The sequence below is a fragment of the Crocodylus porosus genome, unplaced genomic scaffold (assembly GCF_001723895.1).
Source record: "Crocodylus porosus isolate Cpor-Errol unplaced genomic scaffold, CroPor_comp1, whole genome shotgun sequence".
NCBI classification, from domain to species: domain Eukaryota; kingdom Metazoa; phylum Chordata; order Crocodylia; family Crocodylidae; genus Crocodylus; species Crocodylus porosus.
The window spans coordinates 30,175,542-30,194,189 of NW_017728909.1; the positions used below are offsets into that span (position 1 = coordinate 30,175,542).

The window sequence follows — 18,648 nt, forward strand, 5'->3', positions numbered from 1 at the left end:
TTCTCTGTCCCCACATGTCCTTTGTCCTTGGCTGAGTTGGGATTGCAGCAGTTATTCTGGTAAACATCCATCAGGCATGCTCACACAATGCCCTGTCCATTGCAGCTGATGCTGAATAATCAATGATTCTATGCTGGCGGTGTTAGCATCAGTTAGGATACTGGCATTTGTGCGATGATCCTTCCACTTCTTTGACCTTCTTTGACAGGGACCTTGAGACTCTTGCCAGTATCTCCAGAAATCAGCCTTTCTGCTGATTCTATACACTGATTCTGTATGCTGGGGCTTGGACCCTTCTTCATCCTGGGAAAAATCCAAAGATCTTAGACACTTCACAGACAGTCCTTAAAATGTATCAAAGCCAACCCCTCCCCAACACAAAACACACACACACCATCCTCAATGTCTCAATTCATCTGGAGTCTCAGAATCCTTCAGAAGTTGCTCTCCCTGGGACATCTGGCATTCCTCCAACTAATGCTCCATTCCTCTCAGATGCTTTTGCTATAGAAGAGTCAACTTCCCCTTTACAGGCAGACAATGCCTTGGGTACCCAACCCAATAGTCTCCTTCTGCCTGGGAGTGGTAATTCTTTTTGCCTAGTGTCACTAGGGCAATAAAAATATCTCTGCTAAAGAGATATTTAGCAGTTCTGTCCATGCCCTTTTCCTTAAATGTGTATTCCTTAGTTCCTTGGCTATACCATGTCCAAATCATAAAGACACACAGATAGCATATCAAACTCTATACAGTGATAGCAGCAACATAAATGGATACAGCTTTTCAACAAGACTGCATATGCCATATTAGTACAACAAATGCAATATCTAGTACAGCAAATGCAAATCTGCACAACCTCCACAAACCCCCAGACCATAGTGAGGTTCATGACAATTATTTTCAACCCTCCTCGTTAAAACTCTCATTGATCAGCAAGAATGCATGGAGTGTTTCTATATTTTATACAATGACTTTTGAGTGTAAAATGTCAGAACAGCAAATATCTATTGCCAAGACTATAATACAGGAGTCCCAAATGAATGTCCCTTGAAATATTAGGGTACAAAATCAGGTACCCTCTTTTTGCTCTTTCTAGCTACATGAATCATACATTCTGTTCTGTATAGGATCCCATCCTGAGGTGCCCTAACTCTAGATTCTGGGCAGGAGCCAGACACCTAAAACTTAAGCATAGTGGTAAATAATGTATAACTCCACAAAATACATTTGTGGCTGCTTTATTTTAAGATAAAGGCAGCAACAGCAATGCCCTATGCGGAATGCAAGTGAAGTCTAACTTGTAGGTGCCTGAACCCTTTACTGGTTCTAACTCTTACAGTGTCTATACACATGTTCCTGGAGAGCTGCTGTAATTAAAACACTGCAGCATCCCATGTGTTCTGTATTTCAAAATGGCCACGGGGCATTTTAACTGAAGTTTGTTTGACAAGTTAGTTAAAGTGCCCCTGCCGCCATTTTGATACACATAATGTTACAGCACACTGTATTGTTCTAATTAGAGCACTCGAGCAGACTCAATCGAGTCTACTCCAACACATTGTAATCAGAAGCATGTGTTTAGGCACCCTTAGTTTCTAATCCAAAGAGCATGGCATGTAAAAAGATTGATTAAATCAATAGTATAAAACTAAGACAAATATTACACAAAAATTGTGTTTTTAAAAAAATTATAAAAAATGTACTTGAGTACCCCCATATGTAAGTGATATCATAATGGCATTTACAAAATGTAAGGAAGCTTTATAATTTAAACTTCAGGTGGATACATGTGGAACTATCCTTTATTTTACCTTTGAATTAATGGAGAAAGTTAAATCTCATCTGCCTAATACAATATTTTATTTACACAGATGAAAATGAAAGGCTGAAGAACAACATCCATATCTTGGAAAAGAAATTAAAGGCTCATGAACAGGTGAGACGTGACTGGGCATTTTATATGCAAAGTAAAAAGAACATTTATCTATCATATATTTCTTTCAACCAGAGCCTCTCAAGAAATGATTTTTAGCTCTTTGAGTAATTGGAGTCTGAAATTCTGATTTTCCAGTATTAATTTTGTGTAGTTGCAGCATCCCTAAACTTGTTGACAGGTACAACAGAAAACCACAAAAGCTTTCTAATCCTTAAAGCTAAATTGTGTCTTTTCAGCTATGCTCTGTATTTGGGGAGTACAAAGTGGTAGCAGGAGCATGAAAATGTAGTCTGAATTTCCATGAAATTCTGTGACTTTCCTGAAGCCCCATGAAAACACACAGAGCTCCACCAACTTCTCAACATGCTCAGTCTGTGACTTTTCTGTGACTCAGTTGTCCACCTGCCCCTTTCCTTCTAATAACATCACCAGTGCTGGTTAGCAGTGGTGTTAATTGGCATTAATACGCTGCATTAAGATGGACTCTAATCTAAGATAGCTGTGAAAGCTAAGCAGGGGCACAGCCGGTGGGGAAAGGAATGCATCTACCCTCTCTTGTATCTTAAATCTGCAAATAACTAAAAGCAGCCTTATTACGGATTTTTTATTTCATTTATATTAATCATGAGCTATTTAGTAAAACAAACATATCAGTATACGGGGTTATGTCAATAGTCTGGGGATTAAAAGTACTGCAATATGAGATGTAATTATTTTATGTAGGTAATTTGATATTATTACCTACATTATAAAAGGTAATATAGGTGCTTTGGTTTAAGGAATTTCTCAAAATTATACATTTTAAATGCTATATAAAGCACAGTCTAATAGTCATAACCTAATAAAGTCAATATAGGATTATTACTTAAATCCTAGTTTGAAGCCCCACACCTGAACCCTGGGTTGTTGTTACTTCTCCACAAGCCCTGCTCCACTAGTAAGGGGAAAAATTAACAGTATTAATTATACTAGTACACAATTGTCTACTGATAGAGTTGCGCAGATGGAAAATAAAACTGAAGACTTCACTCAAGATATGGAGATAACTGGACACCTTGAATAGACCAGAAAGAGCAGAAAATAAAGAATACTGTATAATATGAAAAGTAGACTTAGCTATGAATGTTCTGTTTCACAGGAATTTTTCTAACTAATCACTATAACATTTTCCTGTGAAATAATTGAGAGATTTATGGCCTAAGTGACAGCTAAGTATGAATGCAAGGAACTGGCAGACAGTACCTTCTTCTCTATTCCCTTTTAAGTATGTAGTGAATAATGGTAACCAGGGTGGTCCAAGTGGCTAAAGATTTGTTACAATATATTGCTTACATTCTCAGGAATATGAGAGTCAAATCAACAAACTGGTGACAGAAATTAGAAACAGAGAAGAAGTCCACAAGATGGAATTAACAAAGGTTTATTGTGACATGAACAGAAAATGTAAGTTTTCTAAAGTCTACAGGTTCGTGGAGTTGGGTTAAACTTTGCTGAAATGAATAGGTGTAGCAGGTCTTCATATAAGCTAAATGTACAAAAGAAGTAAGCATCTTTATGGAACTAGAGAGTTGAAACTGTAGCAGTCTCCACCCATGTCATTGGTCCAAAAAAGGCACATGCTAAGAATGTGCAGGCAGAGGGGTGTACAGGGCTCTGTTTTAGCAGAAAATCAGGAACAACTGGATAGAATGAGCACTGGGAATATGGTCCTGCTGGGTATGTGCTGACTGCAAAAGTGAAACTGGGAACAAAGATACAATCTCGTTGTTGATTAATTCCTGCTGTGCTCAGGAAAACAGAAACTTTTACATTGCACAGTGTTGTTGCAAAAAATTGCGGTCCGTTTCTTGGAGGCCACTAAAATCACAGACACACATTAGATGGCACAAAAGGTGTATTTGCAAATAGGGTCAGAGCAGAGTCAAAGACTCAGATTACTCCGAATCCACCAAGAAATTTTTGCAGGCTGTATTTATCTTTTTCCTCCTGGGCATGTGTGCAGAAACAGGAACTCTTACAGCTCATTTCCGTTTAATACAAACATATATGTGGTTACATCACTACATCCATCGCATGTACATTATAATTAACTACTTAAGCATGCAGGGCGGAGAAGTAAATATGCATCAGCTAATCAAGCATGCTCAGAAAGTTCTATAGGTCACCAAGAGTTTAAACAACCCCCCCCTTTCAAGGACACAGTCAGTTGAATTCCAGCTTCTGTAATCTGCATGAGAAAGGCTAGGGGGAGGCTGGGGGAGAGTCTGCGATTTAAGAAAAACTGTGGCAAGGCTGGCCAAGGAAAAAAAAAGTCCTTGGCAGTGTTTCTTTCTTATCAGGCGCAAGGTGCAAGCTGTGCATTTCTAACAATACTCCATTTCTAACAATATTCCATTTCTAACAATACTCCATTTCTAACAGTGTAATGGGGTTCCCCAGGCACCCCCATTACAGATGCTCCCCACCAGTTTTAGGGCAGTCTGGCCTGCTCTTTCTGCCATGCCTTTTATGTAAAATGAATATATGTAATGCAGGAGACTGCCCCATTTGCGGCTCTGGTGCCATGGGCCAGACACATGGCTCTGAACTGCCCATACACTGTGTCCCATGCCTCATAGATGGCATCCAAATCCACTACTCCCCTGGCTCCTTACTGGGCCATACTTGGCCTCTGGCCCACTTAGACCTCACTGGGTCTTGACCCCTTGGCTCTTCACTGCACAACTCCCCCAGCCTCTCACTGGACCACACTCACTCTGGCCCCTCACTGTGCCACCATTATCCGAACACTCACTGAGCCACACTTCATGCTCTGTATGCCTCAGGTCCTTCCCAGTGGAGTTTGGCCCCTCTCTGGGCCTTTCACACCTCAGGCCTCAGGTTCCTCCTAACAGACCTTGGCCCCAAACCTTTCCTCTCCATGGGATGACTCAGAAGTCAGTGGGGGCTGAAGCTTTTTGGCACCCAGAGATGACTGTAGCCAGGTGCGGGGCCCAGATGTGGCAGTGGTGGCAGCAGTGGGGGGCATAGCAAGGGTGGTGAGTGGCCCCGATTTGCAACCCCTAGGAACGGCCCTGCTAGCACCCCATCCTCCCCTTTCACTGGGGAGGCAGAGGTGTAGCATTTCCTGGGGGCTGCCCCACTACAGGCAGTCTCACCACACCATCCAGTCCCAGCAGGGTGTAGTTTCAGGTCCTACCCTGGACCAAAAGGAACCGCCTCCATCCCTATAGTTCCTACCCTAACCTCCAGGTGTTACAGGAGCTGCAGCCCTCAGGCATGCAATGTTATTCCTCCAGCTCCCAAGGTTCTGATTTTATACCCTGTCTGCCCAGCCCTCCTTCAATCAGGCAGGTGCTTGCAATCAGGCTACACCTAATTGGGCCTAAACTCACCCACTGGCTGCTCCACAGCCTGTCTAATGGTCTGAAGGTGGCAGTCACAATTAGGGTAGTGGCACAATAATTTGCAGATTAACAAGATAGTATCAAAAAGTCCCAATTCTATCACCAGCTTCTTTGTATAACTAAAATACACTGAATGTTTGGCCAAAAACTTAAATGAAGAAGCATAACTCTGCATCATGAATAGGAAGTGTAAGTTTTCTGAAGGCTGCACTGAGTTTTTAGCATGTCCAGAGCATGTCATCAAATACTTAAAGGTCAGTTTCTCATTCTCACTATTTACCAATATACCCATTGTACAATGGGTAGAAAAATTTATACCTAGTTTGGAGCTCATTTTGCAATCTTTACACTGGTGTAATTAGCCATTAAACTGGTGTAAACAGAATGGTGATACAATATGGAAGCATATACCAGAGAAACTTGCTTTAACCTTGTGTAGACTTACCTTCCCATTCACTCCACCCAAGAAAAATCAGGGATAAAATTACAGTCATGTAAATTACAATAATGCCATGTCAGATATCTATTGATACCTGGGACTAGCTGTTGATATAGAGGGGCCTGCTCTTTCACCACTTAATGGCAAGGCTCCATAATAGCGCCTATTATAAGTGGTTACCCCCAGATACGTGCTCATCTGTGTCTCCTGAATACACAAACCAATGTAAATTACAATAGAGTCCTAGGCCCTTAGATCACTCCTGTACATTATTTAAAAGAAAATTCTCTCTGAAGTTCTAAGACCCTGTAAAAGAGAGAATCCACTTTGTGGTAAGGAGTGGGAATGGACTCCAAATAGTTTTAAGAGTGTGGTTTTTTGGTCAACTGAAATGCATTATTGTAAAATCCTGAATACTGCAGGTTAATGAAAACCTTAATACATGGGAGATGTTTCCATTCAAATCTTTGTTCTGGAAAGTGGTACCATAAATACGGGTACCAAAAATATCCCATATAACAAAATAAAAAGAAAAACCCTATACGACTTTAAGTTCCTTCAGTTTATGCTTTTAGTTCACTTATTAATTTATTCCACAATATAGCTTCTGCCATCTTTTAAGTCTACTTTGTTAATACAATGAACTCTCTTGTAATTATAATATGTATATGTGTTTATATTTTAAAATTATAATGTTCTGTCATTTGTGTTTCTGTTTTCAGTTGAACTAAAAGAAGAAGAACATAAAGAACAAATAGGGAAAAAAGAGCTGGAGGTTTTAGAGTTAACCAGGCAACTGAGAACTCAAGATAAGGAGAAACAGAATGAGATAATCAAACTACAAATAGAGGTATGTACTAGGAAGTCAAATCAAAGAACAACTAGATACATCTTGTTTATATGTATATTTATATAGAAGAGTCTAGATTTTAAAAAATGTTGAGATTACCATTAGTAATAGTAGGTTTGGAGTTATATATAGTCCTTATGGTCCAGAGAATATGTGAGCAAGGATTTTTGTAGGTGATATCTTATTTTGGATCAACTGCATAGTTAGGAGAGATTTCATCCACAGAAATTCTTGCCAGTTAGTAATGTGATATGGCTGCTCTGTTCTCTATTATCATAAAGGGCAAATCCTGCAGTGTACATTGTTTGAGATGTATGGGTTTTAACTGAGCTGAGGAAAAAGTCCTTGACCCCCTCAAAGATGGCTGTGTGAAAGAAATTGGGGTTTGTTCTCCTTCGTGTGTGTGTGTGTGTGTGTGTGTCTGTCTGTCTGTCTTATACAAGTTACTGCCATTTGCAAATGGTGGCATAACTAAAATTTAAGGAGAATAAAAAGTATTACAATATAGTCTGTTCTTATTTTTGTGATAGAATTGGTTTAAATACAGCTGTTATCCTTGTGAAAACATAGCCACATGTAACTGGAAGGATGGATAAATAATTTGATTTTTTTCTTTTTACTTTTTGGGTTTCACAGTGCTCAGAAGAGATCTGCATATAAACCTCGAGAGCCTGGTGCTCTTATGCTGTAATTTACAATGTGCTACCAAACACTTAAGTAGAGGTCTACACATAGATTGTAAGCCTCAGGGCCAGAGATGTATTTCACAGCTGAGGTTGCAAAGCCACTCTATTTCTGCCAAATAAACAAATCAGAGTTCAAATCCTACACATGTTAAAAAAAAGAAAAAGCACAACTCTCAGGACTGGCGTCTTCTCGGCACTAGTGCACAGGTAGAAAATGTGGTTCACGTAGCTCTCAAGTCCTAAGCTAGATAACAGCACCCAATGTCTACACCAAGGGAATTTTCCACTAGCTGGTAAGCTGGCATTATGGTCCCTTTGAACCATCAGGACCCAGGAAGTGGGGCAGTATTTTTCAAGCTAACATTTAAAAATGAAGTTGTCTCATTATCTCCAGATTAAGTAGTTGCAATGCCCATGGGTCACACTGCCAGTTACAGTTAAAGGTACAAATACATGCAGAACAGTGAGAATTATACCTACATAAGTAAAGACATTTTCATCTGTTGGGCTTTTAACTTTTTTTTTCTTGTTTATTTTAGTTCAATGCTAAATTAGCAAGAGTTCAGAATAAAGCAACAAAATCATTTCCAGATACAACTGCCTTACCTCAAAATATCTACAGAAGGGTATGTGTTTAAGCAATACTGCTACTTGTATAGAATATCTAGTGGGTATTTGTGGATGATATACAGTGCTTCAAAGTGCAGCTGTGCTTTGAAAAGGATTTTGTAAAATTATCCATGTAAAATACAACTGATATTGTAAAAAAATCTTAATATTGTAGTTAAAAATGTCCCAATGCCAACAGAATATTGTGTTATATGCTGATTCTGTATTTCAGTTCCAATTTGTGTGAAACAAAGAAATATTTGTTTGCACTTTTATAGAAGCTACAGCATCTCCAGGAAGAAAAAAACAAGGAAATTGAAATTCTCCGTAACACCATTCGAGACTTGGAGCAACGGCTCGGCAGAAGCCCGGATTTCCACCTCAGACGGAGCCGGTTTTGAGAGCTTTGAACATGTATTGCAGAAATCCTTTCCTGACTTAATGCAACTGAAAAATATAAGTACAATAACTTGAGCCATGCACTTAGAAAGTAAAATCAGAATATATGACACAACTGAAATGTCATCTACTTTTTATTGAAAACTCCCTTTTCAAATCTTCCATACATTTACATTCAGCTTACATTCAATACTACTTTCTTGCTGATCAGCATTCACCATAAAAGGATTCAGGTTCTGTAGGAGTTATGATTTCCCTATTAAACCGTCATTAATATGGTATGTGCTCTCAGAGCAGTTCACTTGTATTGAATATTCTTTTTTCTTTCTTTCATTAATCCCTCAACCTATACTACATTACATTCAGTTCAGATAAGTGAAGTATAACAATTACAGAAAAAGATGTTATACAAGTTTTATTAGTAAACTATATTAATAATCAATATTGATGGCTAAATTCCACCCTAATATTAACAGGCACAGTTCACTGTGAGTTGTGTCTACTTCTGTTAGGACCAAATTCGGCCAAAGTCTTGTTTTAGTTTCTCATCCTGCATCAAGATCTACTAGTACTACTTTGTGTGTCCATTAATTTTAATGGGAATGATGCAGGAGTCTGCTTTTTCTACATCCTGATAAAGGTTCCAGTCCCTAAACTATATCAAAGAATATCAAAACTATTACTTTTGAACAATGTAGTATTTGGCTATAACATACATTACAGTTGAACTAAAACATTGGTTTGGCAAGTTGCTTATGTGTAAGCTAATTTGTATTTAACAACGATATGATTTGATCATTTTGTCACTTCTTTCATTTAGAAAAAAAACCCTTTTGAATATTTTCCATGTTCTTTCAACATAAGTAAGAAAACATGATTAAAATGTCTTTTCTGGTCTTCTTCCATTCTTGGTTGCTAAACATCAAACAGAAGCCCCTAGGTTATAGTTTATGCTTCTGCCTTCACTCATGCATGCAGAATATTAGAAAAGAGACAAGAAAGACAAATTAACCAGACGGCAGCCAGCTTCCAAATAGCACTGAAAAAACAAACTAAGGGTCAAATAACATTACTTTGTTTAAAAAGCCCTCTCCTGATGGTAGCTGAAAGGAGCATGATTGTAGCACTCATCAAATTGCTTACAATGTTGTATTTTAATTTTATGCATTTCTTTATTCTGTCTTGGGCAGAATTTTGCAATTGTGGGAAATTAAATATCTTGTATGACTGATAAATTTAAAGCTATTTATTACATGTTGTAATGTAAAGAAGTGCCTTCAAATGGAAGGGGTCTTTCCTGATTTTAAGATGTTTAGTTTGTTTTTCAGGCTCAGTTTCCAGTCTTCCCTTGTCACTGTCAGTTGTCACTGGTTTCATGCTCTCTTTCTGCTAGTGACTGTCAAGCAGCTGGGAGCAAACGTCACTGTCAAGATTCAGTGATGTTCTCTGCCAGCAGCTGGCCCTGTCACCTGCAGGTATCTGGAAGTGTTCCTCGACAGTGTCAGGTGGCTGTCTTCCCCACTTCTTCAAACAACAGGTGTCGTCAGTGTCAGCATCAGCTACTAGAAGTTGATTCTGATGCTTTCAAAAAGTTTCAGGTTAACTGATTTTTGCAACTGGCATTTCCTTTTTTTCAGAGCCTTTTACTCTGTAAAGGAATCTCAAGCACTTCTCTTTGTGGGACAGCTTCTACCCTTTCCTGGCTACCTGCCTGATCCTGTCTATTACGTCCCAGAACCCTGTTATGACGTCGATTATTCCCAGGGGAATGATGTCTTTGAGCATGAGCCTGTTGGTTCTGATCTTCTGAAAGCTGATCCTCTTCCCGGTGATGGTGCCCATGTCCATGGTGTCTGTGTTGGTTTGGCTGATGGGAATGATGGTTGTGTTGTTCAGGTGTGATCTCTGCTGGCTCTTCATCAGTTGACTTATCTATGTTATTGCAAACCTTTTCAACATCTGGTGTCTGAAAAATAAACATTAATGTGACATAATGTAAGTGCTGAGCTTTGGGTAAATGAACTTTTTAAAAAAAGTGTTGAAAGCTTGATTCTACATGACAAAAAAATGTAGGGTCTAGATTTCACTTTGGAGGAAGGGGAGGCAACTATGTTATGTTACATTACAGGGCAGCTCCCAGCTTTCAAGAGATCACAGGACATTTGTACACATGATGATAGGGCCATGTACATGTGACAAAAAGTGATGAGAAATTGTCATTTGTCTAACATAATGGTGTCACCAGGTACACGTGCACAATTTTTTTTCCTGTAAAAATGTCTTTGAGTGTGGCAACTTAGACCACCTCCAATGTATTGGATTAGTTTGATTGTGGCAAATTGTTCCACTGTAGATAAAAAAAAAATCATGCATGTGTACATGTCACATGGGTGAGCTGGCAGCAGGGGAAAGTGGCAGGGACAGTGCACAGGGTGCTCAAAGCCCAGACATGCTAGAGGTAGCTCAGGCTTGGCGGGCTTCTAGAGCCCCATGCACTGTCCCCACTGCTTTCTCTGACCACCAGCACACCCAGCCACCCTCCTGCTGCTGTTCCGTAACAGTGACAGAAACCCCTAAATTGAAAAGGTGGGTCATAATTAAAAACCCACAAATTAAAAACCCACCATTTCAATTTAAGGGAACTAAATCCCAGTCACAGGTGCTCATAACTGCTTGGCAAAGTCTGCTTCTCTCAGGATTAACTGGACAGGGAAAAAACAAATCAAGCTGGCCCAGTGGAAGACATTTTCAGCACCTCATTTAAGTCTACTGTAAACACAGGAAGGAATGATCCCTCTGAGGCACCATGTCTCCTGATGTCACTCTGGTGCATTGTGCATATAAGCCACCACTGATGTTAGTCTGTCCCTTTTTGACACAATTTAGTCGTAAATAGATAGGTTAGGTAACAACTAGGTAAAGAAGGTCACATTGCTAAAGCTGTATTTAGGATTTTAGGAAAGCTAAATAGAACTACAACCCCTTCCCTCAGCTTATTTTACCTATAAAATACCATTGCAAACATTGAAAAGATGATCAAATTTGAGAAAGAAATTAAATTCTACACTCAAGCTACTGCATGCATGTGAAACAAGCTACTTATATGTTTCCTAGATAGCAGGCTTCCTCAGTACAAAAAAAATCTCCATCACAGCTGGCACTGCTGGCACTGCAAGTCATGCTAATAAACAAAACATACTGAGCACATCCACACAAGATGCTATGTCACTGTAGCAACAAACTATGGTGATGTAGCTTGTCACTACACCAGTGTAGTATTGGTGGGCACTAGCTGTGATGCCACCACCATCACACAGTAGCAATGAGCTACTACACAGTAGGGTCAGAAATGATCCACGCACTCCCAGAACTGTACAGTATGGGTGGGTACTGTACAGTGGGGTGCATGTGTAGACATACCTACTGTTGAGCAAATTTCTGGCTGTGTTAGAGTCTCTACAGCATTCTCCAATTCCCAAGAATCATCTGTTCCATTCAACTTAGGTGAAATCATAAACTCTAAGCAGCTGTGTACTATGGGCCAAGTTTTAAAAGTATTTAAGTAACCCGAAGATGCAGGTGAGCATCTGGTAGGATTTTTAAAGTACCTCAGCACCTCACACCCATTGAAAGCAATGTGTTAGGTGCTTAGACATGGTGGAAATCCCAGCAGGTGTCATTTGGCATTTAAAATACATGTCAAGTCAGACCTTACATGCTGCCTCAAAAAGGAATGGTTCTTCCTCAGATACACTAGAGCATCTCCATCTATATATCTACTGCATACAATGCAGTACTTTGCCAAAGACACATTTAAGTTAATAAGAGTATTTCTCCTGGTTTCAGTGAAAGCTAGACTGGATCCTCATTGCAGAGCTGTGGGAATTCGACCTTTAGATTTCAGTCTATTTCATACTGATTTGATCCATTTTGAAAATCATTTCACAAATTGCCTACTAATGAAAAACCATAAAATGTCTAGATCAGTGAAATTCAGTGTCTGAGATAAATCAGGTTAAAATATATCCTCTAAATTTCAGTCAATCTTCCCCCTCCCCCCCACTTATAAATAAAGAATGAAATAAGGAAAATACCATATAAGAGCAATTTCCACAGTTCTGTTCACAGTAGGCAATCTTAATTGATTCTTCCACATACAGGAAACTCAGGAAGGAATAAGGCAGCCCAAGGTGATACACTAGACGGCCACACCTAATGAAAGAAATAGTTTAATCATTAAACACAAAGTGTATGAGTTTTTGTTACTGTTATCGTGGTTGTATATGGGAACCTTGGTCATGAACAGGACCCCTTGTGCTATAAGCCATACAAATACACAATTAAAAATGGATTCCTGCACCAAAATGCTTGCAATTGAAAGTAGTGTCTGCATTACTTACAGACTCCTGCTTGCCATAACTGTGTCTCATAGAATCAATACAGTGTTAGATGTCTCTGAAGAGCAATTCAGAGTTAGGGAGTTCTAGGATCTCTATGCAGGACATCTCCAGATGATGCAGATAGACCAGAATTATCTGATAGTACAGGGCTATGTCCAAATTCCTGTCTCTTGAATCTGAGCCACTGGCCAGTCAGCAATACGAAGTTAATGTGATCAGAAGGAGAGCAAGCAAGAGGGATCCTGGCTCTGACCTAGTAATGAGGGTCTTCTCATGGAAGAAGGGAATCCTGGTTCTGGTCCTGACTGCTAGAACTCTTTATGGAATTTAGATTAGAGAATCACTGGAGAAAATACAGAAATAACCAGAAATCTAAACCGTTCCCTGATTTCCCCTTTATTATACAAACCTGTCATATATAAGAAAATCATCTTTGTTTCCATTTAAGGTAGTCCAGACATCAGGTTGATTCTCATCCTGTTGGTAAACAACAATATGCTCGGAGACCTCCTTTCTCAGCAAGTGAATTTTCTCTTGGGAAGTGATTCCTTGGTGATTGACCACCACATATGAAATGTTGACAAGCCCATCGTTCTCTAACTTCACACGCAAGTCTTCCAAGCTAATGAAGGGTTATAGGAGAAAGATTGTTAACCAGGTAAGAATCATCTTGATCTTTTTCCTGGGAAAAAGATGTTATGTTTTTAAATGTACATTTGCATCCTGGGATGAGTGATTTTCCTTTCCCATGCTTCTGGCCTACGTAATCATAGCTACTATGAAAACTATTGTAATAGCTGGAAATGGGATACTCCTGCCATTGGCTCAACAGAATAGCTGCACTGCTTGTGCAGGTTTGTGTTGTCTATTATTAATGGACAACTCAAGCACCAGCATATGAGAAAACTCTTGCCTCTAAAATTAGCAAGACAAGGGTTGGTTCTTTGTCATGTGGTGATGGATCATTTTTTCAATTTAAACAGATTCCTTTAACACATTTGCTCTATAAACTGAATAGATTAAATTCTTTATTACTGTAAAACCTTGAAATCCTCTGGTCCATTATAAAATTTTAGTTTGCCTATTCCTTGTAAGTCCATGACAAAACTGACTTGGACTTCAGCGGAGCCAAAAATTTTAGCTTTAGTTGTTCAAATTTTATTTTTGAGACAAAAATACTAAACCTGTTTTTAATCTAAGGTGACAGCCCACTGGGGAAACAAGTCAAGTTGTGAAACCTGCCTGCACTGTCACTTTCTGAGCCAAAGTGATTTCATAAGTGTAATATGAATTCATGTTATGGTACTTGCTGCTTCATCTTGCTCAAAACCAGTTTGTTTATTACTGCTACTATTATTCTTTCACTTACCTGAATTGTAATAATGCTTAGAATGCTACATTGTGCTAGGCAGTGAATAAATATATAACAAGGAGATGGCTCCATATAAGCCTTGGCTTAGCTCTAGGAAATGGACCCTTACTCAGATGGGGAAAATGACATTAAACTACCAGCTTTGAGTTGTCTTTTTCCACTCAGATCTTGAATAAGCAAAATTAGTATTCAAGATTTGTTATGAGGTGAAAAACTGGTGAAATGTATAATAATATGTGTTAAATGGTCCTATATATGTGGAAGAAATAGCTGCAGTTTTAAAGGGATAGTAAACCTCAAGCCAGTCCTATATTTTCTCTTTTTTCAACTCAAGAAAACATCCTGTGTGTTCAGCTGTTAACATAAGCTTTGGCACTATCTGTACGTGACCCTGATTTCCAACAATGAAGGGTATAAGGTGCAAGGCTGTAGAGACTCCTTCTCATTGTCTGCAGCTTCAGTTAGCTGATTCGAAGGACATTCCTGTGAATGGAGGAATGTGTCCATGCATTTCAAATGAAATGTATATAGCTGAACTTTATGGCTAGGATATGTCAGGAGATTAATGGAACAGGCTCCTTTGAAACCCTTCCTCCTAAAACTCAACACGGGCTTCATTCTGCTTTCACACTGCTCTCTCTTTCCTGTTGCCTGCACAGGGACAGCCAGAAAAGTAGCAAAGTGAAGAATATCCAAGTGAGGTGTAAATCAATGGGCAGAAATCAAGCTTGCTAACCACTGAAGGTGGAAAGTCCCATCAGGGTATAAGATGGCATTAGTTCATTGTATCTTAATCTTCCTTTAAGGATGTAGTTTATTTGCTTTTACCTTTCTGCAAAGTCACTGTATAGACATGACTTAAGCATCTGATTTTACTGCTTAAAGCAGGGCTTCAGAATGTACTGGCAGATTGTCTTCCATGTGAGTTTCTTCGCTATTACAGGCCAAGGATTCAATGTGTGCCTACAGGCCAAGGATTCAATGTGCAATTAATGTGAAACAATAAACTCCAGAGCAGTTTGAGCCAGAGTAAACTATTCCTGAGTGCACAGCAGCAATTTGAGCCTGGACAGAGCAGGCCTGGGCTGGCAGGGGAGTCAGCCCCAGGCTCCAGGTGGCAGCATTATGTGGTGGAGGGGCTGGCAGAGCCCCTCCCCTCCACAAGTGTTGAAAGTGCAGAGCCATGTGGCTAGGTAGCAGATAGGAGACAGAAGTCTGGCCTCTACCTGGCTGGGCTAACCGTGCACAATTTACACCTGCGGTCAGCATTTACACACGCATTTAATCATAGTAAATTACCCCAGTGTATGAAAGTACTGTCCCAACAGCAGTATCTTACGCCAGCATAAATTAGTCTACTGCAGACTACTACCATCACATGTGTAGATAGTGATGCTTTACTCTGCAGCTAATTAGTCTGTTCCACAGTAAAGTACTGTGGCCAGTTAGGGCACCCAGGTGAAATCAGACACCCACATGAAATTCTATTTCGATGAGTTTGGATTCCAGGAAAACTGTAATGCAGTGGTACCAGCACTCTCCAGCCAGGCAGAAGCAACAGTCCAGTCCTCTGCTGTGTTCTGCAGGCCCCTCCCCACTTGGCTTTCCAGCATGTTCAGCTGAGACTGGAGTTATTTGGGGTTTGGTTTTATTAATAAAATCTTGATTTTGGAAGCTGGCAAAACTTGTACTTGATCACTTTGTCTGTCATGAAATACTGGGGCATGATCAAGGAACCTGAACCCCTATAACAGCTTTGTCTATTGAGAAACTTGACCCCAATTGCTGGAGTTATGCTGTCTCAGCCTCACAGGACCTGTTTAGTTCCCGAACAGTTGAAGAAGCTCTGGATAGGTGACCATGTCTATGTATGAAATTCCTTAGGCCCTTTAAAAACTGCTCTGTCCCATTTTAAGAGAGACATAGAAAGAAGACATGTTCTTACCTGGAAGCCTGCAGCAAGCACAAGTGTCAGCTTGCTTGGAGGAGAGCTACCACAGTCACTGAGCCTCTAGAATTCAGCATGGGATCTTGGCCCGCAATATACCATTCTGGAGGTTCTTTACAACGGGCACTTGAACCCTGGCTCTCTGTCCCTCCTTCTGGGAGGAGACAGAGAACCAGGGCCAGCCCCAGCCCTGCCCACATGGCTGGGCCTCCCCTGCAAAGATAACAAAGTAAAATATGCGCATTCAGACAACCCAGCTGCTGAAATTCTCATAACAAAACACAGCAGGCCATTGACTCCACTGGGCTTGCACAGGAAATATGCACAGATTTGGCCCAGGATGTTTATTTGGCAATATCCCTTTGAGTTTCTGGAGAACACAAATGCACATTTATTGGAAAGATCCCTTTGACTCTGGAAAGCACTTACATAATGGAAAACACTTGATTTTGCTGTATTTTATGATGGATAAATGGTAAAAGCAATTAAGTGATTCCTTGATATTAAAAGAATTACTTTTCAATCCTGACTTTTTTTGTGACAAAATGCAACTTGAATACGTGTAGAACTGACTCTGGTGTTGCTGCTTCTAGCTTCTTTGTGCTTTGAAGTTAATGGTACTCAGCCAGCATGCACTGAGTGAAGATTTGGCCCATTGGTCCAAACAAATCCCAAGTGCAAGTCTACTGACTTCAGAGCAGTTGCACTACCCGAGTATGTTGGTCATAGCAACTGCTAAAAAAACTGCAAGCAGACCAAAAGACTCTAGAAGTTGTAACAGTAGGGTTGGAGTATTGTCGTAGCTGTGATGGTCCAGCCAATGTAAGAGGAATGGATCATTTGTACTATTTTTTATTGAACCAACAGTATAGTTGGGAGAGTTGTTGAACAAGCTTTGGGATACTAGTGCCATTCCTCAGGGACTTGCTTTCCATGAGGTAACATTATATGGTAAACAAAAAATATGAATAAATATTATGCTTTCCTCATTTAACAAGGACACGAGGAAGGGCACCTGCTGCCAAAACAGCTTTCTCAACTATACAGTTGGTCTAATAAAAAATATCACCAAAATCCTTGCCTCTCATCCAGAACTTTTAGAAGTTTGTTTCAATTTGGCTTGCAGCCAGGAAAAGCCCCAACCTAATGCAGACAAAAGAAACAAATTCTCAACAGAAAAAAGGAAATGAAAAAATACGAAGTTGTTCAGGCTTCCTTAAATCTCTTAAAATCTGCTTTGCACGCACAGCTCATTTTCTATTTGTGACAATCGTAAAACATAACGATTATTGTAAAACTTCTCTTCTGAATGGCACGTGAGTAGAGCACCTCTTGGCTTAGCAGCTTTAGAAACCTCTCATAATACAGGAGATAAATTGAAAAATTACACTAGTTCTTCTGTACTGTAGTATTGTATGAGGTACCCCAGACTCCCTTTCCTAATCCTGTTTGATCTCACATACATTTGAGTTACATGACTTAACATTATAAACACAAAATAAGGATAAATATGGTGTTTTCCTCATGTACCCTTAAAAAGTTTTTCTGTAAAAGGAAAATTTCCAAGTTACACAGCTATAACTCTGGCCCCTCTAGCCTCAAAGGGGCCAGAATTTTTCTCTCGGTCCCTGCACGCATTTTGCATAACTGCAGCCCTTCGTATAAGTCTGTTGCAGATATATATAAAATGTCAGTATGTGTTGTGAATCTTCAATGATTTTAGTCTTCTGGAATATTGGCATACAATCACCAACAGCAGCTGTCAAGCATACGCAATGAAAGTGAGTTGCATTCTGAATTATATTTTCTTCTATGTTTGAGTCAAAAATAAATTTTTCAGTTGATTTCAGATGCCACTTTCCAACCCTCCTCACCACAGAACCAAGTTAATGTATTGCCAAGCCAGAAATCTTGAAGCTATTCACAGCAAAACAGAACACTTACCCTTTCCCTCCTCCTTTTGGCAGCTCCGCTTTACTCTGTTCTGCAGAATAAATAGCCTCGGCAGTAGTGCACTCCGGTATTTATACTGCTCTTGTTTATCTCACTTCTCAAATGTGGTTCAAAGTTCAGGGAACTCACTGCTCACGACTTTGCAAGCAAAGCAAAGTCCCTTAGTAAAGCAGACCGAATATTTCTTGATTAACTCTCTGAAAGCAGTAACTACTAGACACAATACAAGGAGATATTTTAACATAATAAATGTGAGTATGAGGCTATGTAGCTTGCCAGTTACCCCAGTAACTTGGAGGCAGTGGTACAGTCAGAGGAAGGGTGTTGGCCAGAGAGTCACATTCTTTTCCTAACTCCAGGCCACAAAGAGGAAAAAGTATAGATACTTCTGCTGAGTTAGCAAGTTTGTTCTCCGATCCTTTATCTCTTATTTGCCTTACACTGTGGTGTGCCCTGTCTGGTGTATGTGCAAAGGTAACACTCTTCCTTAAAAACTGTTCTTAATTCAATAATCTTGCCAGTAAACTGTACTGGTACATACAGACAACACTCCTTATATTGACACCTGTAAGTGGTAGAGGTGTAAATCAATGTGGCTCTGTTGAAATCAGTGGGCTATATTGGTTGACAATAGCTTTTCTGTTCTGTT

General features: G+C 39.7%; 2 protein-coding genes across 2 annotated transcripts in view; one reads left to right on the plus strand and one right to left on the minus strand.

The window, feature by feature from the left end:
• The window catches only part of CCDC152 (coiled-coil domain containing 152), a 33,989-nt gene extending 25,002 nt beyond the window's left edge, over positions 1-8,987 (plus strand). Inside the window, exons 5-9 of the mRNA XM_019531691.1 lie at positions 1,872-1,936; positions 3,277-3,379; positions 6,505-6,632; positions 7,858-7,944; positions 8,206-8,987. Coding sequence (XP_019387236.1) covers positions 1,872-1,936; positions 3,277-3,379; positions 6,505-6,632; positions 7,858-7,944; positions 8,206-8,328 — 506 coding nt within the window. The 3' untranslated portion in view covers positions 8,329-8,987. The remainder of the gene's footprint in view (positions 1-1,871; positions 1,937-3,276; positions 3,380-6,504; positions 6,633-7,857; positions 7,945-8,205) is intronic.
• Positions 8,448-18,094, minus strand: SELENOP (selenoprotein P). The gene is given in 5 exon segments (XM_019532012.1): positions 8,448-10,292; positions 12,421-12,538; positions 13,136-13,348; positions 16,044-16,259; positions 17,991-18,094. Coding segments are annotated over 4 exon segments (951 nt in total). The 5' UTR covers positions 16,247-16,259; positions 17,991-18,094; the 3' UTR covers positions 8,448-9,875.
• Positions 18,095-18,648: the final 554 nt, after the last annotated feature.